General features: G+C 44.4%; 1 protein-coding gene across 3 annotated transcripts in view; it reads right to left on the bottom strand.

The window, feature by feature from the left end:
• SOBP (sine oculis binding protein homolog) overlaps positions 1–22,940 on the bottom strand; it is a 119,248-nt gene that overhangs the window by 52,504 nt on the left and 43,804 nt on the right. For 2 of the 3 annotated variants that reach the window (XM_069804981.1, XM_069804982.1), the window contains exon 5: positions 16–111. The exons of the other annotated variant lie outside the window; for it this stretch is intronic. In XM_069804981.1, coding sequence (XP_069661082.1) covers positions 16–111 — 96 coding nt within the window. The remainder of the gene's footprint in view (positions 1–15; positions 112–22,940) is intronic. 3 annotated transcript variants of the gene reach the window in all.

Here is a 22,940-nt window from a genome sequence, read left to right as displayed (position 1 = left end):
GTATGTTATTCTTACAAGTAGTTCGCAGTTATTCTTGAAGGCAAGTCTTGGAGTTTCCTTAGCATAGTGCTGCTGGGGAAAATTTTCAGCATGTCCATCTTCATCTCTAGCCTGAAGGGAAATATAATGGCCTATTTAGGGACTTACAAATAATGGAAGGAAAAAAAAAAAAAGCTAAAAGCATAACAGCTCAGATCATTAAAACAGACGGGAATCCCAAAATACAACATTATTAAAAAGATTCTTTAAATACGCAGTACACCTTTTAGATATGAGAACTTGGGATGCTGTTTTCTTACATAGCTTAGGTTGAACATGCAAATTCATTGTGGTGTAATAATTAGAACAACAAAAGACAAACCCAAAATGAAATATTTGAGCTGGAAAGTGTGAGCAACTCAGGGTTTCAATTTACTCCATTGCATTTTTCAGGATTACATTACATACGTACTCGTTTAAACTTTTTGACATGCTTAAGCAATCCCTAGATAATGTACTTGTACTTTCAGTTTAACAGCAAGGCCAAAAAAAATAAATAAGTTTTCATACTCATAACTTACATGTAATACTATTATAGATAAATGGATTCCCCCTCCATGTTTAAGTGAAGCTTTGAAAGGAGCAATCATCTAGTGAGAACAATGATCCTTCAGTCAAATGCGGTCAAAATATTTAATGACAAAGATGCATTAAAAGTTACCAGTTATTTGGAACTACGCTGTTAATTGAGAAAGCTGAAGTTTAAATGGAGACATTACCAGAGCCCATTAGCAATCCTGCTTGCAGATAGTATTTTTCCCTTCTCATCTACAGTGTTTTCTGCTTTGGAGTTAAAGCAAAAGGGAGAAGCAGGTGAAAGGAGGAGTGTCAGCAATACACTCATTACACTGTTCATTTGAGTGACACTTGCACTCCGTTCCGCTCCATCTCATCTGATCCCTGACTGTTCGCTCTCTCCCTCTCGCAGCCTCCCGAAATTCACAGCTGAGCTGTCTCCCTCACATATGGCTTGCATATAATTATGCACATTCCATTTTACACTGCATTAAAATGACGAGCTCCTGGCTCCCTGCCAACCTATTTAAATCAGCCCCTGCCCGAAGAAGCCGGGGAGAGGAGGAGGGCAGGGGGGGGGGGGACGAGGGGAGCAGGCGGAGGCGACAGGGCGAGGAGCAGGTAGTCCTGCTCCCCGTCCCTCCAGCTGCCCCGCATCCCCATCCCTGTCCCCCTCCCCGGGGCGGGGGGGTCCAGGGATGCCCGGGTGCGATGCGGGTGCACCTCGGCGGCTGCGGCAGCGCCGGCGTATCGTCCCCCCTTCGCGCGGCGTGAACTGCCTGTCGTCGTGTGTCACACTCCCGGCGCCCAGGCTTTTTCAGCGTTGGCATTTATGAAAGATATTTACACCTTGTAGGCTCTACGGCTTGTTTGCCTTCAAATAGGCTTCTGCCTCTCCCCGGGGGGGGGGACGGGGTGGGAAAGGGGAGCTGTGGGTTAACGGCACCGGGGATTTTTAGGAAAACATGAAGGGACTGCACCTCATCGAAAGCCCATTGACTCCAGCAGGCTTTGACTTGGGCCTCTGCTTGTCAGCCATGGGGTGTGAACAAACTCTGCCCAAGAGAAAATACCATTTTTAGAAGTGCAAAGTTTGCCCCAAAGTGTGTTTGGAGTAGTAGCTACAATTGATGATTATTACAAGAAGCGGGAAGTGGGAAACGAGTTTATTCTGTACGTTTCCTAGCAGCTTACAGGTATTTTCTTTCATTGCCCTCAATAGCTGCAGGGTGGAAAATGTCTAAAATTTTTCCTTCAAACCACAAGGAAGAGGCAGAGCATTCCTGAGCACCTGAAATGACTTCTATATTGACAAAGGTTTAAATATATTCTTCTAATTATTAGTTTGAAGCTGAAACCTCTCTCACACAATAAATCTACTTCCCATGCTGCGTGGAATACAAAGTCCAAATTTGACTGTGTTTTGTAAAAAAAAACCCCAATTCTCGTTTTGAAAACAAACTTTGTCTTTTCCTCTTCTCCATGAAAGAATACAGGCAACTCGCTGAATCTCTTCCAGGTCATCTAGGAGACAACTGGGGGACGAATGCCTTAAAAATGCCTTGCACAAATAGAAATGGACCTGTCAGCTCGGGATCACAGGTGCCAACGGGATGCTCAGTGACAGAGAGCTGGCGAGACGTTGCGTGGGGCACAGGTGTTGTGTAGGGCTCGGAATGCTGTTGGTGCCCCCAGACCCCTGAAATTGTATCTTGGCACTATTCTGGACATTGTGCACGTGACGGCTGGCACATTGTAACCTGCCAGTGACCCTTTGGAGCATTATCTTGGTGCACGCACACACCTTGTAAAATGAAATGGATACCAGGGTGTTTGTAATGCATGTGTCAAAATATAGAGACAAACCCCACCAACCTTGACCCGCTTACCAAAATTGCCAGTTACACAAAGATTATTCACCTCTGCTGATGGCAACATGCCCCCCCTCCTTCTGATCCAAACCTTATTTTATTTAACTTCGGACGTCACCAAAATTTCCTAGTCTCAAAACCAGTCTAGCTACATACTGCTATAATTTACTCAAGCAGCAAAAGTATACCTAGTTTAGCTAGCTGGTTTCCATTGTAAAAAATACCTATTCTGAGCAGTCAGGGCTAATTCTCCAGTTGCTTTCCATTAATTCATTACTACCATCTTCCAGTTGTAAATAATTTGCGGAAGGAAACAGTCTTACAATGTTCAGCACTGTTCTAAGCGTATTAAAAAAGTGGCTCAGAGTTTATCTTGCCATGGTAATATTGTGATACGCCTGTATCTACACTGACTCGCTCTCAATCGCTGCTGCACACCCGTAAGCGACCGCCTCAGCTCCCCCGCATCTCGACCTCACTCACAGCAGGCTGGCATCTACAGCTTCTCCATCAGGTCTGGCTGCCATGGGATGTATTTCGCCTGCTATTGTTTAAAAGGAAGCAACTGAAAAAAACCCAAGCCAAACCTGTGATCTTTCTGATTTTTTAAAATGCTTTAAACTGCTGAAATCGTTACGGAAATGCTCTCATCAAAAAATGTATGTCCAAAACGCTAGATGCAATTGATTGCATATATGCAATATATGGTACAACTGCCCGCACAGCACATTTTGTTCCAGGACAAAAAAGGCTTCAGCTTCTGTTCTAAGGCCTGGGACCATGGTGAGCGCTGTTGGTTTTATCAGCGCAAACCTGCTGCAACTTCACTGTGGCAGCACCTCTCCTGGGATTTACTGAATCTTCTAATTCAATAGCCTCTACTGGCAGGCAGCCGCCTTCCCGTCAGCTGCATGGGATCCGAGAGGGAAACCTGCCCATCGCTGACCCTTGGGACGCCGGGCTGGACACTTGACAAAACCGGCGGCACTCACACCGCCCTGGCTACTCCCGGCAGAAGAGAGCACGTTACCCGCGGAGCAGCCTTGGCAAGGGAGATCTAGCGAGGAAACGGCAGTCGACTTGGTGGGGCTGGCTTGGCTGTAAGGTCAGCCTGATGACGGGTTGCGTGGGAAATCGTGGCCTTTAATTGCAGGTTAGATATCAGGAAACCCTTCTTAATGATAGGTACAGCAAAGCGCTGGAGCAGATTGCCTAAGGAGACTGTCAAAGCCCCATCACTGGAGTTTTTTAAGAGCAGATTAGGCAAACATCTGTCAGGAATGACATGCACAGAGTAGCTCCTGACATGGGGAAGCTGGACAGATGAGAACATCTCCCTTCCCAGGTCCCTTTTCCCCTCTGCTTTCTACCACTGAGCTTTGAAGGAAAATGTCAGGAGGGTAAGGAAAAAAAATTTAAAAAAGAACAGAAAACAGGATCTGAAAGGACCTCTCTGAAAATAGCACAGCATTTGATGTTCAGAGATATGTGTACTCATTAATAAGTGCATGATGACAACTATCTTTGGCTACACAAACTGTGCTATCTGTTCGTAAGCCAGCCAGCCTGTATTTGTGAAAGATGCCAATAGTTTGGAAACAGACTATATATTAAGTCAAGATTCCCTTTTTTAACAAGACAGAGGAAGAACAACCTACAGCAGAATTTCCTTCTCTCAAGTGCATGGATATTTGTTTCTCCTTATTCTCAGAGAAAAATTATCTTGATCCAGACAGAGGATTTCTTAGTTTCAGTGTAAGTCTTTTGATGAAGCCTTAGCCTTGGGAGAGGAAATCTGTGCTTACATTTTAATATTAAGGGCAGGATCTTAGGATAGTGTAAGTCACAAGGCAGGTTGAACAGAATAATTTATTAAGATGGAACTTGTTAATGCAAAGCTTCCACTAAAATGGGACAATGCATTTGCAATGAAATCCTACTGCTCGGTCCACAAAAGTTTAATGCCACTTAACTGAAAACACCTAACATCTATTTTCTAAGAGAGATGGCCACTTGAGTAATGCAGAGTGACAGAATATTAGCCTGCTTACTTCAGGATAAAATTGCCACCTAATTTCCATAAATGTCTTGTAAAACAGATGAAACATGGGACCGTTACCCCCAGACACATTAAATGCAGGCATTAGTTGAACGTCTCTGGTAAGACCAAAAAAAAGCTGCGAGAAATTGAACAGCACTGCTCTAGAAGTGCAGATAACTGTGTCAAGGCTCCTGTCCCGTGGCGATGAACAGAGGAAGTTCACATCACCGTTAATACTATTGTGTCCGGAGGCTGGCTGCAGATGGGAACTGAAAGCCGTGTTTCTGTTTCCACCACAAAGGTTATCTCTCCCTTCACTGAAACTCGAAGGAAATCCTTGGGGAGACCCTAATCCTTGAAATTCTAGTTCCTGTGCATTTCTGTTGTCCCAGATAATCAATTGTCATGCTCTTTACATTCACTGTACCAGCAACGGTAAAAATAGTACTAAACTTCCATCTGTTGAGTATACTCTTCCCAGAAATATGAACGTACTTGCTGTGGGCTGGGGCAGCGGGGTAGCCCGATGTCAGGGTGCCAGGTCATGGCTCCACGCTGGGAGCGGAGCAGGGCCAGGGACGACGGTCCGGAGAGGACGCCCCTCGTTCACCAGCCCCGCAGTTATAGGAGTGAGTGAGCTCTCGGCTCGGGGAAAGTCCTCCCTCAGGGAAAGCTCCCACTAATGTTTGACAAGAGGTTTGCTCTTCACAAGGATTTCAGGATTTTCCTGATTCGCGGAGTGATGGAATAAGCGGTATTTGTATAAGCTTGTTGCCTCTCTCAGCTGCACTCTATTCACTAATCTCTACAGTTGTAATATTTTGCCACTCCAAGCCTCTAAAATCTTCTCAAGCTTTTTGAAAAAGTCCCAGGTATTCTGAAACATGTCAAAACAATGTTTCATAAAATCTCCCAAAACTCAGATCAGTGAAAATAAAGGACCTAAAATCACACTGGTTGTTTATTGCATCGTTATAATTTACATCCCACTAAAATCGAGGTTATCGCTTTTGTCTGACCTCCTGAGACTGTCCCAAGTTAGAGGTGACCACCCTACCCAACGTTTCCCAGCCTGGGGTCTCTCTGCCAGCAGTGGTTCTCTGCACACTTGGTGGTGGTCTATGGAGAGCTTGCAGGTCACGTGCTACTGACTCCGCTTGTTTCCAGCTGCTAAAATGCATTTAAAGACAGCTAAAAATACATTAAATACTTTCCTAATGTTATTTTTCCATGTAAGCAACTGCTGTAGTCACCACAGGAATGTTATTTGATCGCCAAGGGGAGGGGAAGTGGTCCACGAGACAATCTGTCTACTGGAGGTGATCTACAAAGTTAAAAAGAAATTGGGAATATGCCCTCTTATAACTTCCTTTTTAAGTATGCAGAGGAAAACCAGATGGGCTTTTGCTGACTTCTTCTGCTGCCTCCTCTCCTCTCCCCACACACATCACCCCAACGCGCACACGAACACACGTACCAACACACACGTGCACATCTCCACCCGTTATTTAAGTTAGGAATTGAGATCTTGTCTACACTGGAGGAAGTCACCAGTGGATAGACACCAGCCGAACAATATCAGCGCGACAAGCAAAATCCTGGGACTGCGCATGGCTCCTCCAGGTCCCAAGCAGAGGGTGCACCACTGGAGACAGCTTTCTGCCATTTTATTGCCTGGGATCTATCCACCACCTTCCCTGAAATCTCTCCCTGGCACTCAGCTGCTCCTGGCTCCTATATATTACAGTACAGACTCCACAGCTGCGGAGTCCCTTTCACAGAGAGTGAAGTTATATGGTCACTGAGAAGGAGCAAAGATGTCCCTGCAAAGATGCAGTCCCTACGTAGAGCCTGAGGTTCATTTCCCTGCAGGCATCTACAGCAAGAAAAGGGCCCCTATCGTTGGCATACCTCTTGGTAAGAGCTGCTTATGCTTTACTGTGATATGTCCATCATACACAGTGACAAATCTAGACGCAAACTCTAACCTTTGTTCAAATTTTAGTTGCTATTTCAAAAATGAATAAAAAATCTGAACGCAACACCACTAATGGCAGACTGGATTAGAAAAGCATCTTGAGTCCACATGTTTAGGAGAAGGTTTGGTGTGGAAATGCCTTCGGGAGCCAGTGATCTGGCTAGCGTGATTAAAAATGGAGAAAATACATCATTCAGAATATCCTGCAATCTTCTTCATTGTGCTAACAGAAAAAATACTCCCTGACTTCAAAAATAAACAGTCACCAGGTCAAACTTGCTATTCTAACCAAACCCAACCCACACCCCCTCATTGTCCCTTTCTGAACAGGTATAAAAACTCCTGGGAAACAGGCAGTTTTGCTGAGAAAAGCTGCCCCAGAAAAAATGCATTACGATAAAGAAGGAGAAGGTGCCAATCTGTGGAATGACAGAGCAGTGTTTCTGAAATTATCCTCGTCAAAGCAACTGAGGAATGTCACGTTCATTTTCTTGCATAACTGAAGCACACTAAAAAATCCAAACAAATGTGCCTGAAAATCTGATAAATGGTTATTTATGGACCTTTTCTTTTTTTGAATAACGCTTGTCTTCCACAGGCTATGGCTCATAATGGTCCAGCTTTATGTATTACATTTTTTGCTCAGAATTTCATGGTATAAAATTATCCACAGTTTATATTTAAAATGCAAGCCGCAAACTCTGTTATAATGTAAGTAATATTATAAGTGAATCAAAAGGAAATACTAATAACAGTGCTACCCTAGTGCCTGCTAAAGTCATAACTTTCATCCTACCGCATTTAAAAGTCACTCAAAACTTAGACCAAAAAAAAGGAAGAGTCAGCTTTCTGGATTCTACACACCTTTTTCTCCCCTTCCCCCAGTTTTGTTTCATATACGTTATAGAAAAACCCTGATTTCCTGCTGGATATCTCATCCTTCCAGGCAAAATCAGGATTTTCTTTATATACAGCTTGCAATGCTGTACATTTATAGCCCCTTCTACCACAGTCATAAAATACTTAGGAAAAACTGATGATTGTCTTCAGTTTTGCAATACATTCAGAAAGAGCAACTGAAGCAAAAAGAGCGGTGTCTACTGCCCTGGACGACTCTTCTAATTTTTATAGGAAGAGGAGTAGAAGGATTGAGACATTAAATGACTCGAGCCCACGAGCAAGTGAAGGCAGTCCAGCCTCAATCCAGTTGCTCGAGCAGGGAACTGCCTTATGCTCTCAAATGAAAACTCCCCATTAAACCTCATTTTCCCATTGCATTTCAGACTTATGCACCTTTTTCCTTCCTCTATCAGCTAATAACCAGGCAGTTTCTGCAGCTTTACTGGCTTCCGCGGCACTGTGCTACCCTTTCCCTGACAGTTCACGGCATGGTGATATATGAGAAGTGTTCAGGTGGCTGCCTCAAAAGCTAATTTTTCAAACTGCACAAACCTTTACCCATATCATAAATTTTTAATAACCAGTTCCAAATTGCCAAAGAATAGATACGATAACAAACACGCAACATTGAGATAATTTGAAATAAACTTTGTTTATTGTCCCTTTGAACGTTTCTTCGACAAGTCACAGCTGCATGGGACCCTCATAAAAGTGAGTCTATCCTACTAATCTCCCTTCTGATTCACGATAGGCCTGATCCAGAGACACTAATGGACCGTGCTTGACAGTTATTGCAATGTATTCAATATGCAGCCTAATACATGGCTAGGAGAGAAATGAAAATATACTAGAGACTTCCCAGCAGATTCCTTTTTTGTAATGGGTAGCTCACACCAGTGTAGCCGATAAGCTTTCCTTCTATTTTCACATTCCCTGCTTATTATAATTTATGAGATAAAAGCATTTTCCGAAGTATTCTGTGCAGTTCACTGTCAGGTAGCTCAAGTATCCCTTCTCACTGCTGCCATTTCTACAAGGGTTCCCCAGCACAGACGAGAGACTACTGTGCAGGGCAAGCACACATTTCCAATCAGCCTGCCAGAGAAGCAGGGAGGCAGAAAAACAAAACACAACACCAAGGGGAAAAAAGTAAAGGAAAAAAAAAATCCTCAAATGTTGGTTACAGTTAGCTAAGGCTCACAGACCAAACAAATCACTGTCCCTAATGAATTTGTTTCAATGCATCTGCTTATTTCAAGCTTTGGCGTTGTAAATACCAGAGCAACAATGCGGGTTTTCTCTGATTGCGGTGTCACACATATGATTAATCATCTTGACTCAGAGAATATTTTTTTAAAGCAATTGCAGGCTCATTTAATGAACTCCTTTCCCACTGGCTTTTATAGACTAGTCATGATCAACATACCATTAAGATAAACCTCGCGCCCCATCCCTCCCCTCTCTGACAGCTTGCCTTATTTGCCTCACAACAGTCAATATCCAATTAAGAGGCAACGGATTTGATCGATACAGAAGGTAACAATAAGACTTAAACAGCTGGTAAATTCTACACATACTCTTTTTAATTCCCATCTTTGTGGTATATAAACAGTTCTGCACTTTGAATAAATGCGGAGAAGGAAAAACAATGACCAGATCTGGTTGGTAAAGCTTTCCCTCAAATAGGCTGTACCTGCAAGCTACTCCACAGCAATAAATGCTTGTTTGGGATCAGTGCAAGACAGGCAGGATCCTATTCTCTGTATTTTTTGTGGCCTTTGAAAGGGTGAAAATAGAAATCTCTCCCTGCTTTGGTTACGAGCAACATGCCACTTGGGCCATCCACACATGAAAATGGAGGGGCCGTAATATTATTAAAGCAATCATTTATGAGCTGGGTGAAGGGACGACTGGTCTGGAGAGGGGGGCAAAACCCAATAGGAACAGAGCGGATGCAGGAGAAGGGGCAAGGAGAGGGTGAAAAGAAAGGAGGGGAAGCTTTGATACAAACAACGTCTTCTACAACCTTAATATCATCTCCCAGTCTTTCTGCCGATGATGAATGGCTGCAATAAAAGGTGGGATAGTGGCAGTTATAAGCAGGACAAAAGCAAAACCTGGCTGGTGGTGAGGAGTATTCGTTGTAATTCCCAACAGCCCAGCTGGAGGTCAGGGACTCAGGTCACAATATCACCGCTGCCTTTGGGTCTAATACCAGGTACAGTACTTCTCCCTCCTCTCCTGCCACCTTTTTTTTAAGGCTTTTATTCAAAGTTTTACTTTCAAAGACATTTCGCAGAGTAATAGGCTGATACAGTCCAAATGAGGTAGCCCTCCTTTTCCAGGATTTCCACTCTTCTTTAAAGAAGAAGAAGTCATGACCACAGGGGATGCCACGCTCTCACTGACAAACAGGACGTAACTCAAACACCTCTGAGCTTGCTCCCAACGCTGGCAGACGGTTATTTCTAAATCACAGTGGCGTGCCTGTGTTTTCCACTGCCCACTGCAACCCTCTGTCACCTGGAGGGATTCCAGTAACATATATCATGTCTAAAATGAGGAAACTGTCTGTTGAAACTCATAAGAAAGTTCAGAGCACACAGATCTTTTCAGGCAATGGGAGGCAACCAACTATAATTTATCTTCCCAACTCGCCTTGGGATTTGAGAAGTCCCATTCTGAGTTTTCTCCTTTCTGTCATAGTAAGATGAAATGTGCTGAAAAAAGCCTCTGTCTTCACAGTTCCCTTTGCTACCATATTCCATGGGGAGCAGCTGCAGGTACATCCTTGGCGAGGTTTCTGAGCCTAAAGGAACCCACCTCTAACTATTCCCAACAGTTTACTTCAGGCTCCAGGGTTTATCAGACTGCACCTTTGTTTTCAACTCTGTGCATTGTTATTACAGAAAAAAAAACCCCGAAAACCCCAACTATTCTAACTCTTAAAGAGAGGCATCCCTTGAAGCTGCACCAGACCCCTGCACGCTCCCAGCTAGCACTGCCCTTTCCTTGTGAGTATGCATGAGTCTGTCCATGCCATCCCTACCATTTCAGGGTGGCACTATCAGCTTTTTAAAGCTTCCAAGGGTTTATCCCAGCCTTTCACGTGCTGGCCCCTTATATAAATCCCACTGGCCCAACACCTCCAACAAATCCTTAGCCGATAACCTTGTTTATAGCTCTGGCCTTCTTTAATGTTTCCTCACTGTCCAATGGACTATTCGGTGTCACCGCAAACGTACACCCGTTGTGCTGCTGGGCCCACTGACGTCCAGCTGGTGGCCTATGCAATAGGTCTGCTGCCATAGGCCTGTCCCATTCACCTCAAAGACGGAGCTACTGCTTCCAAAGGGAAGAGATGGAGCTAGAACATTGCTCTGCAAAGTGGGTACCACAGCTACAGAGCTGGGAGCTGCCAAAATCACACCCCCTGCACAGTGAGTGCCCCTGGCTCCTCTGTTCAAGGGCTGGGCTTGAAGCAGCCAGGTGGGCTTTGCAATAATCGGAGAACGAAGTACTCCTGGTGTGTCTCCTCTCCCAGGCTGTAAATCAAGTGCTCGCCTCTTCTGTTGCCAGTGCAGAGACTTATCTATCTCGTTTTAGGGCACAGTCAAAATGACATCTCTGTCTAAGCAGAGTCTGGAGAAGCCTGTAGAAATGTGGCCTTTGGCCTTTCAGCCGCCGTGCACAGCTCCACAAATTCCCCATTGTTTGACCAAGACGTAGAGATCTTTATCTTGGTCACAGTGTATGTTACTGTAGGAGGCAGCAAGGCTTGGGGGAAACTGATGCTGTTATTACTACCACTACACAGAAGTACAAAAGCATCAAGCAAAGAACCAGCTCTAAATAAACACTTTAAGCACATTCTTACTCTACCGAATACTGCTGCTATCTGAAAAACTTAACATAATTTTTTATTCCGTATCTGATTCCATCAAAATCCAAGACCCAATTCTCTTGCCTGCATCCAGACCATTTTGCATTGGGTATCAGTAACGGTCTTGACCTCTGCTGTTCTTAAAGCAGTTCAATCCGTGCCTAAAGCTTCTCTAAAGTGAAGAAAGCACCTGCTTGGCCTTCACACAATCACCAGTAAAGCTAAGCTTCGGAAAAGGCCAGAGCGAGCAAGATAACCACCGGGCTGGCGACAGATGTTCAGCCTAACATAAGATTGAGGCCAATAGACAGGAAAATCCACCCGTGTTTCCCAGCACTACTAGCAGGAGGAGCACCGTGGCGGTGGCCGTCATCGTCTTTTCTTTAGCAACAGGCTGGTCAGAGAGAAAAGAACCTAAAGAATCCTCTTTTCATATTCAGAGTGTGAGTTCCAGGAATAGAATTACAATTTAAATTAATTACATCTAACCATGTAATTAACGTTTGTGTCAGTTTATTACAGGCATCTTCACCATCAATGCTGTGAAATGCAACATAGTGACTTTTTTTGTGGGGAACGAGATGGAACAACCATTTGTCTCACTTGCATTGTTTATATATTAATCGTTAAATTGTTCCTAATATTATTAATCTCATTATCCTAATTACATGTGTTCTGCCTTTTTACAGTAGCATTCCTTCCAGAATTAGACTACTTCACACATCTCCATTGTTCCTCTCTCTCGGTTTAGAAACCTGATGGGGAATCACTGGCATCGAAGAAAGGGGAAATGAGTATTGAGCACGAGGAGCTGCAACATCAGCTGCTTAGCAGGAAGGGGAAATCTATGAGTGTTCTTTAACAACCGGCACACTTCACAGCGTACACTGGCAGAACATTTCACACAGTGGGAGGCGAGGTTTAAAAAATTGGACCACTATAATCCTTTAAAAGCAGCCAGGGTCTCTTTCTGAAAGTCTAGGTCATGTGCCTGGCACTGCGTCATATGGTGTCTCTCTTCCGCCATTTGTTTATTTGCTTCTGGCAGTTTTGGCAGTGAGGTATTGGAGTGAAATGCACACCACTCCATACATATGGTGGGAAGAATCTAGTGCATCAGTTGAATGCATACTGTACTGTATACACATTCTGTTTTATCTCTGAGCACAGCTGTGCTGTAAAAGCTTACAAAATGTGAAGCCTTCTGTGCAGCAAAAACATCGACAGGAGAAGCTGGCCTATAACTTATTAGGTTGTGACACAAGCCAAAAAAAGCCAGAGTTAAAGCTGACAACTCCTGGCATCGTGATGAAAAGCACAGTGGCTCAAGTTAAAGAAGGAGCGTCAGCCCTAACTCCATGTTTTGGGCTTTTGCTGCTGTGGGTCAGAAATAGCATCGATGGTTTGTTCTAGGACAATGATTCCCAGCGCATGGCTTCCAGCAAGCAAACACGTAAATCACCCCCCTGGTGCCTCACCGCACTCGCAGGCAGCCTGCGCTAGGAAGGGATTCAAGGAGGGGATGGGCAAGAGCCAAAAAGCGGTCGTGGCTCAGTCGCCTTCAAGCTGTGACCAGTCCTGTGTCTCCTACTCCCCCAGCTCTTGGGGCTGAAGGTAGTGGAAACATATGGTGGGAAACTCTCCTGCACTGGTTGGACCAGATGTCTGGTAGATTTTTCTTCCACCACAACCTTGAAACAGGGACTCTTTATTTTAATCCGAGTAAGAAAGGCCACACTGGGTCAGATCTAAGGTACCCTGGCCCAGGTTTGTCTCCAGCAGTGGCCAGTATCACCCTGTTGAGAACAATCTGAGGAGCAATGGGCCACCAGTCCCTCCAGGGGTACAGACCTGCCCTGAGGGCAGCGGGAGTGGGTGTGTGACAGGTTTGCTAAGTGAGTTTGGCCTTTATGTCCACTGTTCTGGGGTTTTTTTACATATATCTCACTGTGGAGTGCTGAGCTAGGTGAGACTGTAGTACATCTCCTTTCCTATGTACGGATGGACTCCCTACGTGCATGTATGTGTAGGCAGAGGAAGTGTGATGAGTAAGCAAAAGAGGGAAGGGAAACACAAGGTGGGATGGCATTTTTAGGACACAGAGGAACTGTCCCGATAAGAAAGCCATGACTGGAGACCACGTTTCCTCCCTGATCCCATAGGAATGAACTCCTCACGCAGCTAAGCACTGGAGCTGTCAGGGCTGACCTGTGTGCTTCCCCTGCATGCTGTGAGGGCTCCCCGGCCAGAGGAAGCCTTGGCTAACGTCTGGGAAAAAATCCCTCCTGTCCTGCCCCACATGAGATGATACTGGGTCCCAAAGTGGGCCTCGGGATCCAGCAGCTTCCTTGACAGCTATGGACTGTGGAGAGCACAACCTCACGGTGGAAGAGCACCTCGGCATCCCACAGGCACTCAGCCAGGGGAATCGTGCTCTTTTCTGCTCCTCACCCAAATTTATTTCTCTCAGGCAAGAGCCCACCTGATCCCGAGGGGAAGGAGGAGCTTAATCGTCCTGCCAACAGGAGCTGAGGGAGAAAGGCATCTCACGAGGAAGCATTCTCCTAGCCTCCACCACATCCCTCAGCTGAGAGGGGGCTTCCCTCCTCCGACACAGTCACGATGGCACCTCCAAACCCAGCTGCTCCACGGGGCTCCCCAAAAGGCATCGGAGGAGTCCTGTGGCAGGGCACTGGCTCTCACCCCACTCCCACCGCAGCCCTGTGCCCCTGGAAGTCCCCTGGAAGGACGACTGCCTTGCACAGCGTGTCACTGCAGAGGATGGAATACAAGTTCAGCTTGTCTGCCTCGTCTCACGGGAGCATAGCTGCGTGGCTCTGCATCGCCCCGTGTCCGCCGCCTTCTCCGCCAGCCCTGCGGGTGACTCCCTGCCTACTCCTTGGCAAAGGGGAAGGGGGACACGGCTGTCACACTTTTGAGGGGAGACAAACTAGAAACAGCAATTTAAGGCTCAGCCAGACATTTTGTCACCTCTCCTATCAAAGATATGAAAAGAGAAGCAAGGAAAGGGGAAAATAACAAGTTCTTGCCTCGAGCATTAATTGCTGCTGTTGTTAGTTCATTATCAATAAACAACTTTAATTGCATCTCCACGCTGGATAAACCTTCTTTTTCAAATGTTATTTTAAACACATGGCAGGCCCCTCCTTAAAACCAGGCCATGGTCTGCACTAAAGGAAATAGTATCAGGGAAGGGTAATCAGAGGTTTGGAACAGCTCTTACGTAAGATATTAAATAACAAGGACTTATCCACTTTTTAAAAAAAAAAAAAGTTGAGAATGAATATGATAGTAGTCTATGTAGGCTGCTATAGTTTTATGTTACCAAAAAAACCCCCATATTTTTGTTACCAAAAAAAAGTGGCTACTAACTGTCCATTAACTATTCATTGTTTCTCACAATGCAAAAAGCTACAGGTTCAATAAATGTGCAAAAACAAATGAAAGAAAATAACTCTTTGGAGGACAAATCACCAAGCTGGGTGGTGTGCAGGCCAAAACTATGCACAAATCCAGGAGGAGAGTAATGCATTCTGGAAGGACACATTCATCAGCTATTAACAACAATGGTACAAGCGCTCCCACACTAGAGTAGTTTCAAGGAACTGGTACAGGGATGGCCTTGATGTTAAGAGCCATGAGTCTGGCCTGTGGCCTGCAGGCTAAATTCAGCTGGAGTTCTGGGACATTTGTGCCTCTCTGCAGTCAAGCTCTAGGAATTGACCTTGGACATGGGAACTCTGGATCTGTTTTCAAACCTCAAAAGTAACCCATGGAAATCAGTTGGGGCTGTGATTTCTACCTTCAGAAAAAGGTAAAGAAATTGTTTCTGAAACTGGTGAGAGACTTCAGAGACGGGGGTTGAGTTTAACATGCACAGCTAGCACACCTGGTTACACTACACATTGGCTGAGAGATGGAAGGGCAAAACACATATGCGTATCTCCTGATGGTACTGGGCATGGACTAGCTTTTCTTCTTATACATGCTCTAGGAAAGGTTTGTCACTGAAGAGCTTTTGAAAGCCAGGAGGTCACAGCTTCTCTGGCCTTCCAGGTGTCTGTTCACACCACAAAAAATTTTCTGGGTGTCTACTCCTGTTGTGAGAAAGTGAAGTGCTCCTGAAACTCGACAACTTTGAACATCCTGACTTGGGCCAAAATGGGATAACTGGACTTGAAACACGTAAATATCCACACAGAAACATGCAAATATAACGAGGAGTACAACAGAGATACATTTCACTCTGATTCCTAATTTTTCTTTCTTCTATTTTTCCTACATTTCTGAGTTCAATTATATGGCTATCCAGGAAACCAACTTAGATTATACTCCTAGAGATACATGAAGTAATGAGAAATGTCATCACTCTCATGATGCCTTTCAGCAGGAGTTTAAATCTTTCTCTCCCAATCTAAGGAATGCAGAGCTGCTCGGAGGAATTCAGACAATTACAAATGAGCATCCTAGATAACACCACTACTGGAATGGGAGCTTCCTAAAGTATTACCAACAACATAGACACTCTCCCTATAACACACGAGCGGGAAGGGAAAGGGCAATTATAGATGTTAGGAAATGATTTTGTCTAGACCCTCAGCAGGACCTTTAACATTTTCTTTACTAAAACTGGGATTAAAAAAAAAGAAAAGAAAAGAAAATACTAGCCTTGGACACACTTTTAACAAACTTTGATACTACAGTTTTACTAGCTGTATTACCCAAGTCTTTCAAAATAACCTTCAATAGCTCCATTCGTTTCTATGAGACCCCCAAATCCACAGTCTCTTGCTACAGTCAGTCACATACTGTGATAACAGGTGGAATGGGGAACATTTATGCAGCTCTGAGACAAAGAAAGGAGAATGTAGTGATGGAAAAGAAGTAAAACCTACTGGCTGTGCCAAGATATGCCCTTTCTCTTCAGATGGTTCAGAGGAAAAGATACAACGGCCTCGCCATGTGCATATACGCATGAATGAGCATGAATTTCTAGGTTTAGTTCCACCGCTCATGAGAAGCAACTGGAAACTTTAAAGTCAAACCTTAACATCCTAAAACTACAACTGAGCTGCTTCACAAGAGGGTGGAGCTGCCACATGTAGCTGAGGCTGGTCAAATGCTGCTAGAGCTCACAAAAGTCTATGTGGTTTTTATTTTCTTTTTGAATCTTTTTTCATCCCTCTTGGGCATCAAGTGCTGGCTGCTGTAGAAAGATCACTGTGGGAAGCAGAAGATCTTAAGAACAAAGCTGAAAAGGGGTTTTTAAACCACCCTTGTTGAATCAGCTAGATCAGACCAACTTCCATTTTTTCCACATCCTTGCTCATCTCCCCACACACCAGGGAAGACCTGTGTTAGTGTACAGATCGACTTAAATGGAAAACAGAAGAATAGGAGGCCCACGTCTAGGCCTCGGCAGGGAACCGACCTGGAATACTCACAATAAAATTGACAGGCTTGATGGCTGAATGGATTTAAGCAACAGCTGGAATCTGATGAGTCTAAAATAACTTCCTGTGAGAAAGCTGATTGGGAGAATAAATCTTTCATGGATTACATTCAATTACGAGCTTTCACATCATCGAGAGGCAGCTAGAAATCCATGCACAATATATGCTAAAAATAACTGGGTGCCAGGTTCACCCACCGAGGCTGAAAGCACAGACTTCTGGAGTTTCTCTGCCAGGCTGGGTATCGGCCAGTGGCGATTATCGTGAAAAAAATAACCACCACTTTCAGAAGTAGGCTAAACTCTAAACGTCCCTCCGAGGGGATCCTCTCGTGATAACAAAGCACACGGCTCCTTTATACTCATTACTTCTGATATGCAGGAGACGGATTGATTTCTAAAAGCCACCACTCAACAAGAAAGGCAGCAAATTTTTACGCTGGCTACTTTTAGCCACACAGCAGAAAGCATCAGAGCCGAGCCTGCCACGCATGCAAAGGCTTTCATTCCATGGGCTCCCAGGGTGCAGAAGCTGCAGTGCTCTTAGCAAATCTGAAATAGTTTTCATGGTTGGAGATCAAGTCTCCGCAGTGAAACTTCATGAAACGGCAAAGGCGGAGAGGCAGGTCCTCAACTCCTGGAGCAAAACAAGCCGACAACTGACTGGAAAGACAGCACATCTCTTAGGAAAAGTATTTAAATGCGACTGATTTTATGGTGCTAATATTTGAGATTAAGCAATGACTAAATCTAGGGTTCTTAGAATATCTGAACTAGAAAAAAGGCAATTGTGGTTTCATTTTTATAAATGGGCTTACATACACCTGCTTTTTTGACACCGCATACCTATAAAGTGAGATTGAAAAGTGGCCCTCCTGTTTTGGGGGATTTTTGTTTTGGATTGGGTTTTTTTGCCCTTTTTTTTAAAAAAAAAACAACCCAGAAGTAAAAGGAAGATCATGTAAACATGACTGTGAGGAGAAAATCACAACAGCTCTTCTGGCCTTTCTAGCAATGAATAAGCAGCCTTCCTCAAACCAGCCCAAAACTACATCTTTCATTCTCATTTTTCATCAGAAGAAAGTTTTAAGAGGGACCAATTTCTTGCAGAAATTTCCCATTAAAAGTATGTCAAAGCAGTAATTAAGACATGACAGAAAAGATTACAATGTGGGTTCTGGATTTATACGGCAGTGCCGGAGCTGAGAGCCCATGCGATTCCCTCTCGCAAGGCCACTTGGGCTTGGATTCTCAGAAGACCCGGTGTAGGTTAAGCAAACAAAGCCCATTGTTTGCTTTTCTTCGGGGAAATCGTTTGCTTCATTTTGTCCCACGCTTTTGGAAATCCCAGCCTTGGGAAGAGGAGCTAAGGAAACATTTTCCCTCATTCCAGAGCCGTGACGATGACAGGACTGGCCACAAATTCCTGGCTACATCAGGGCTGCTCAGGCGTGGTGCTCCCCGTGGGGCAGCGGGACACCCTCCTGCTCCCTTCGCGGATGCTCCATGGAGGAAGGGGCTCACGCGGTGCAGGAGCACCCACCTGGCTTGCACTGTGCCTCTGTGGGCACCTTTCCTCTCCTGCTGGGAGCATGCACCTCTCCGACTGCTACGGCTGTCAATCAGTAAGGAAAATAAAACAGCAGAAGCCCATCTTTTCCTGATACGTAGCCATTTGGTGGTGGGAGAGGCTGCTCCCTGAGAAACTCTGGCCAAGCTGCAAATTCACCACAGCTCTTCAGCTGTCAGCCGGCCATTTCACAAACAATTACCTTAAACACTTGACCCATGCCGTGTCCTGAGTATCCATCACGCAGTGGCTGCCGTCTGAGACCAGTCCTGCGGTACCGACAAGAGCTTGACTTCCCTTTTGACAGTTACTACATCAGATACGCTCGGCTTCGTTTCTCATTATAGCGTCGGCTTTCTGAGGGCGGACAGGGTTGTGCTTGTCTGTCTGCCTTATAAAATCAACCTGTGATTCAAAAATTAAGCCGTGCTCTTCTGGTGTTTTTTCACTCTTGGTAGTAAAAAATCTGTGTGTTAGGTTTTTTTGACCATTACCCTGATGATGCTAACTGAGGTGGGAAGTCATCTAGTCATTCTCCAGCCACACTGACAGGGACAAGATACATCTGGGTCAACACAGAAAGCATACAGAGCATGCAGAGTCTCTTTGTTAAACAAGAAGGTGCCATTTCTAAATAACCACTGTCTTAACTACAATCTCATTGTAAGCAGAGGTCACTGGCCTCTATCCCCCAAGGAATAAGAGTACTGTGATAAAATCAGCACCAGGAAGGACACAGGATTAGAAACAGGGGGCAGGGAGCAAGGATTTAGCAAGTTGAGAGGGTGTCCCTAAATCTCAGAAAATGCTCACTTTCCTCAAACAAAACTCTACCATTCAGGTCTTGAAATCTGAGACTCACAATAGGAACACAAGCTCCGTCAAACCAGCCGGGTTTTCTGCAACTCTGACAAGGAATTCGGTGCAACAGCTCATGAAAACAGGTGGTGAGTGTCCAGTTCAGACTTGGAAGCAGTGGACTACCGTAAAATTCCCATCTTCCCACCCCTTGATTTAAGAATTTCCGTGTCAAAAGAAAATGGTCAGCTCAGCAAACAGACCGAACTTGTAAAAGCCTTGCCTTTTTAATTACAATAGCTGTGAAATACACAATGCATCCTTAAGATTTCACTGTCCTGGTAATAGAAGAGAACTGAAATATTTGCCATTATCTTATCAAAGTATCAGGCCTGCGGCTTACAGGAATATTTTATGAATGGCAAACCAGAAAGACTTGCTTTTTCATTCTTGGGTCACATTCACAGCAATGCAACAGTAAAGAATAAGCCCCTCTCTCTTTCGAAGAATTGATTTCCTTCATTAAAAGCCAAGCCCTCTTTCTCTTGCCAGCTGAAATAGCTGCCTTTGTATCCTTAAGTGAAATCATTAAAAAACATCAGACTGAGAGAGATGTGTTTTTCCCAGGTATTCCTGAAAGCCATTGAGTACTACAAGTCAGTGCTACAAAATTATGCTGCACCACTCCAAGCATTTGTTTCTCTTCCCAAACAGAGCATCATTGTTCTTATTTAAAGAAATAATCCTCACAAAGCTGAAATAATTATTCAGCCCAAATAGCCCATAACAAGTGAAACAGTCTTGAGACAGCTGTCATGGCTCAGTCTTCCGGAAGCCTTGATTTTAATGAAACTCATTAAGGAAAGAAATTAACAGAAATTAACAGGAAAAATATCATAATTTGTCTTGTTTCAGAAAGCTTGAATGGAGACAAAAGGCTCTTTAACATGACATGTAATGTGACCAGTCAAAACTCCCTGTGTCGCTGAGTCTCACACGCTGAGTAAATAAGTCCGAAGTTGCTTATGTTGCAGCTCCACAGTTTGGTGCAGTGAAATGAAAACGTTAAATGAGAATACCCTGTCTTTGGGCGCTAAGGAGCCTGTCTCCTAGCATCTATACACTGTGTGCTCGTACAAGCATGCGGGAATGTTCAAGGTAATGAACATGCTACCTGTAAATATCCCAGGGTAATGAAAGATGAAGGGTAATAAACTCTCTGAGAAAGGAACCATCTTGTAGATAGTTCATGACAACTGTTTCTTTCTGCAACACTCTTCAACAGAGGGGAAAAAAACCCCCACTTATCATTTCAGATACATATTAGGTATCTACATTATCTCTGATGTCCCATTCAGAAGCACAAAAATGAACATTTCACTGTGGTTTTTAATCTGAGTGGAATTGACAGAGGAGCATGCGGAGCTGTAAGCAGCTCAGAAAGGCAGAGATAATAACGTTGACATATCTTGGTTTAGTGTCCTCAGCCTCTCTGGCACTCGCTGGTGTGCTCTCCCTTGACCGAGCCTGCTACACCGCTGCCTCGTCCCAGCAGAGAGCCGCACGCACCCACCCGCAACGTGGGACGGGCATCTGCTCAATCAGAGTGGCTGGGCTACAATCCTGCCCTTCTGAAACCAGCTGACTTTTACCTTTGACTTCCCAAAGGGTCAGGATTTAGACCCCAGAGAGTTGTGAAAAGGAAAGGAACAGAGCATGTGCTCAGAGGGAAGCAGAGGGGACAGCTGGAGAGCAAAACGGGCATGGAAATCCACAGACCGCATCTATAAACTAACATTTTCCCTGGAGTCACTCTTTGCTCTTCACAGGGACCAGTTTTTGCTGCAGAAATGTAGGGGGAAAGTACTAAGAATCTGTTGAAAGCACATAAATAAAAGCATTACCTATTTGGCTTTTGCCCCTTGCCGCCTGCAGCGGCAGTCAGCTCCTGAGGCAGAGCCCTGTTATTTTGCCATAGTATTACGAATCTACTGGCAATGCCAGGGGAGTAACAGAGACACGGTTACTATCACTTCCTAGCACAAGGAATATGTATAAATATATGTTAAAAGACAACATAGTGCTTCTTCTGATTCCTTGTGGAGTTCACAGTAAGTGTCAGTGGCGTATAGGAAGTGCCAGGATCCATGGGGGCAGATACAGAGAGCAGGTACAACAGACGGGAAGAGTCGAGGGAGTAAGCAGAAGCTGGTGGCAGAAGGGAGAGAAGGACGGGCAAAGGAAATCGAGACTAATGGAAACGCTGCTGAGAAAAGTAAAAAGTGCTGAGCCTTCAGACAAGGGAATTTTGGAGAAACAGGCAACAGCAAAATGACCCCCGTTCAGTTTACATAAAGCCTGAATGATAACACAAGCCATAGAGGATATGGCTTTGGAAACTAAGTCCTATCCAAATGGCTTCAGAACAAGCTCTATCTGTCTAAACTGGAATCACCTGGCTCTTCCTTTATCCCAGCTGACTAGGAAAGTGTCCCACCCTTTGAGTTAGATAATTCTCACCTGACGTTTATCCAAAATTGTACACTGTTTCTAATAAAGAATACCAGCAACATCCTTCATACTAACAGGTCCATGCCTAAAGCAATGGGCCACTTGTGAATACAGCTGTTCCAAAATATATAGTTAATCTATTAAAATCACTCGAGACAAACTGATGAGAATGACCAGAATTCAACCCCACAGTTAATACCATATACAAGCTGGGAAAGTTAGTTGATGAACTCTTACTTATTCTGTTAAACTTTCTGGACTTCAAGGAGTTGAGGAAAGCTATTGAAATACATCAAAAGAGAGAGTACCTCCTTACAGTCTCTCTGACTATTTACTATATGCTTTTGTCTAGTAATGTCATAAGGATAGACTAGGATTAAATTAAACAAGCCCTCCTGCAATGTAGGGAAATGCCTGGATGGCCTCCAGGAGGTTATTTCTGCCCTAACTACTTCTATGTCAGAGCCATTTTAGGAATACAAATGACTGGAGAGATTAGGGATGGATGAACCCTGGATATCGGACTGCTGTAGGTTCACCAGCTCTTTCTGAACTAGCAGCGGTGACTTCTTGCAAAAAGGAACCCTCCAAAATTATCCTCCTCTCACCTGTATTACCTTCTCCCTGAGTCTGAGAGGACACTGCATTTCTCGTTCCTTGGCACTCCTTCTAGTGTGATGCACCAGATTACTTACTCAGGCCTGAAGACTATCTTATGTGTCCTCTAGCACACAAAAAAATCATACATAAATGATTCAGAAGTACATGTTTTACCCATCCGTCCTCTTCAAAATCATGTAAGCCAAATGGTAATCACTTTACTGCCACTCAGCTCAGGCTTCCTACTGACTTCAGCCTGCCTATGAACGGGCCAAAGATGACCTGACTTTCACAGACGTGGATGTCTAGCTGTAAGTCCCATCACAGTTCCTGAGAGACGAGGTGTTCACAACACCTAGGAAAATCAAATCGTTACGATATGGCTCTTTACTCTTTGCTTCAGCTATTGTGGTAAGCAGAAAATATTCCACCAAAAATCTTTTGCTGTCTTGATTTGCTTTCATTTATTCTGGCATGCAATACACTGTGCGTTTATAATATTCATTCACAATAGTTATTTCAAAATTGCTTGCACTTCATCAAGTTTCCTTTTATATCCTCCCTTTTTCTTATTCCAAGGAGAGCAAATACAATTTATTCACCTTTTTTATAAAGGAAGCCTGGAATCCCACTGAAGTCCTTTGCAAACCTCCCACTGCCCAATACCTCCACAATTGAAACATCATGTTCTTTACTCCCCAGTACTTCTCTTTTTCTGTAATCCCTACCTCTAATCTGTGTGCTCCTGGAGTGACCATCC

This window comes from Haliaeetus albicilla, chromosome 17 (assembly GCF_947461875.1).
Source record: "Haliaeetus albicilla chromosome 17, bHalAlb1.1, whole genome shotgun sequence".
NCBI classification, from domain to species: Eukaryota; Metazoa; Chordata; class Aves; order Accipitriformes; family Accipitridae; genus Haliaeetus; species Haliaeetus albicilla.
The sequence above is the reverse complement of the archived record's forward strand: the minus strand, read 5'-3'. Positions and strand labels throughout refer to the sequence as shown.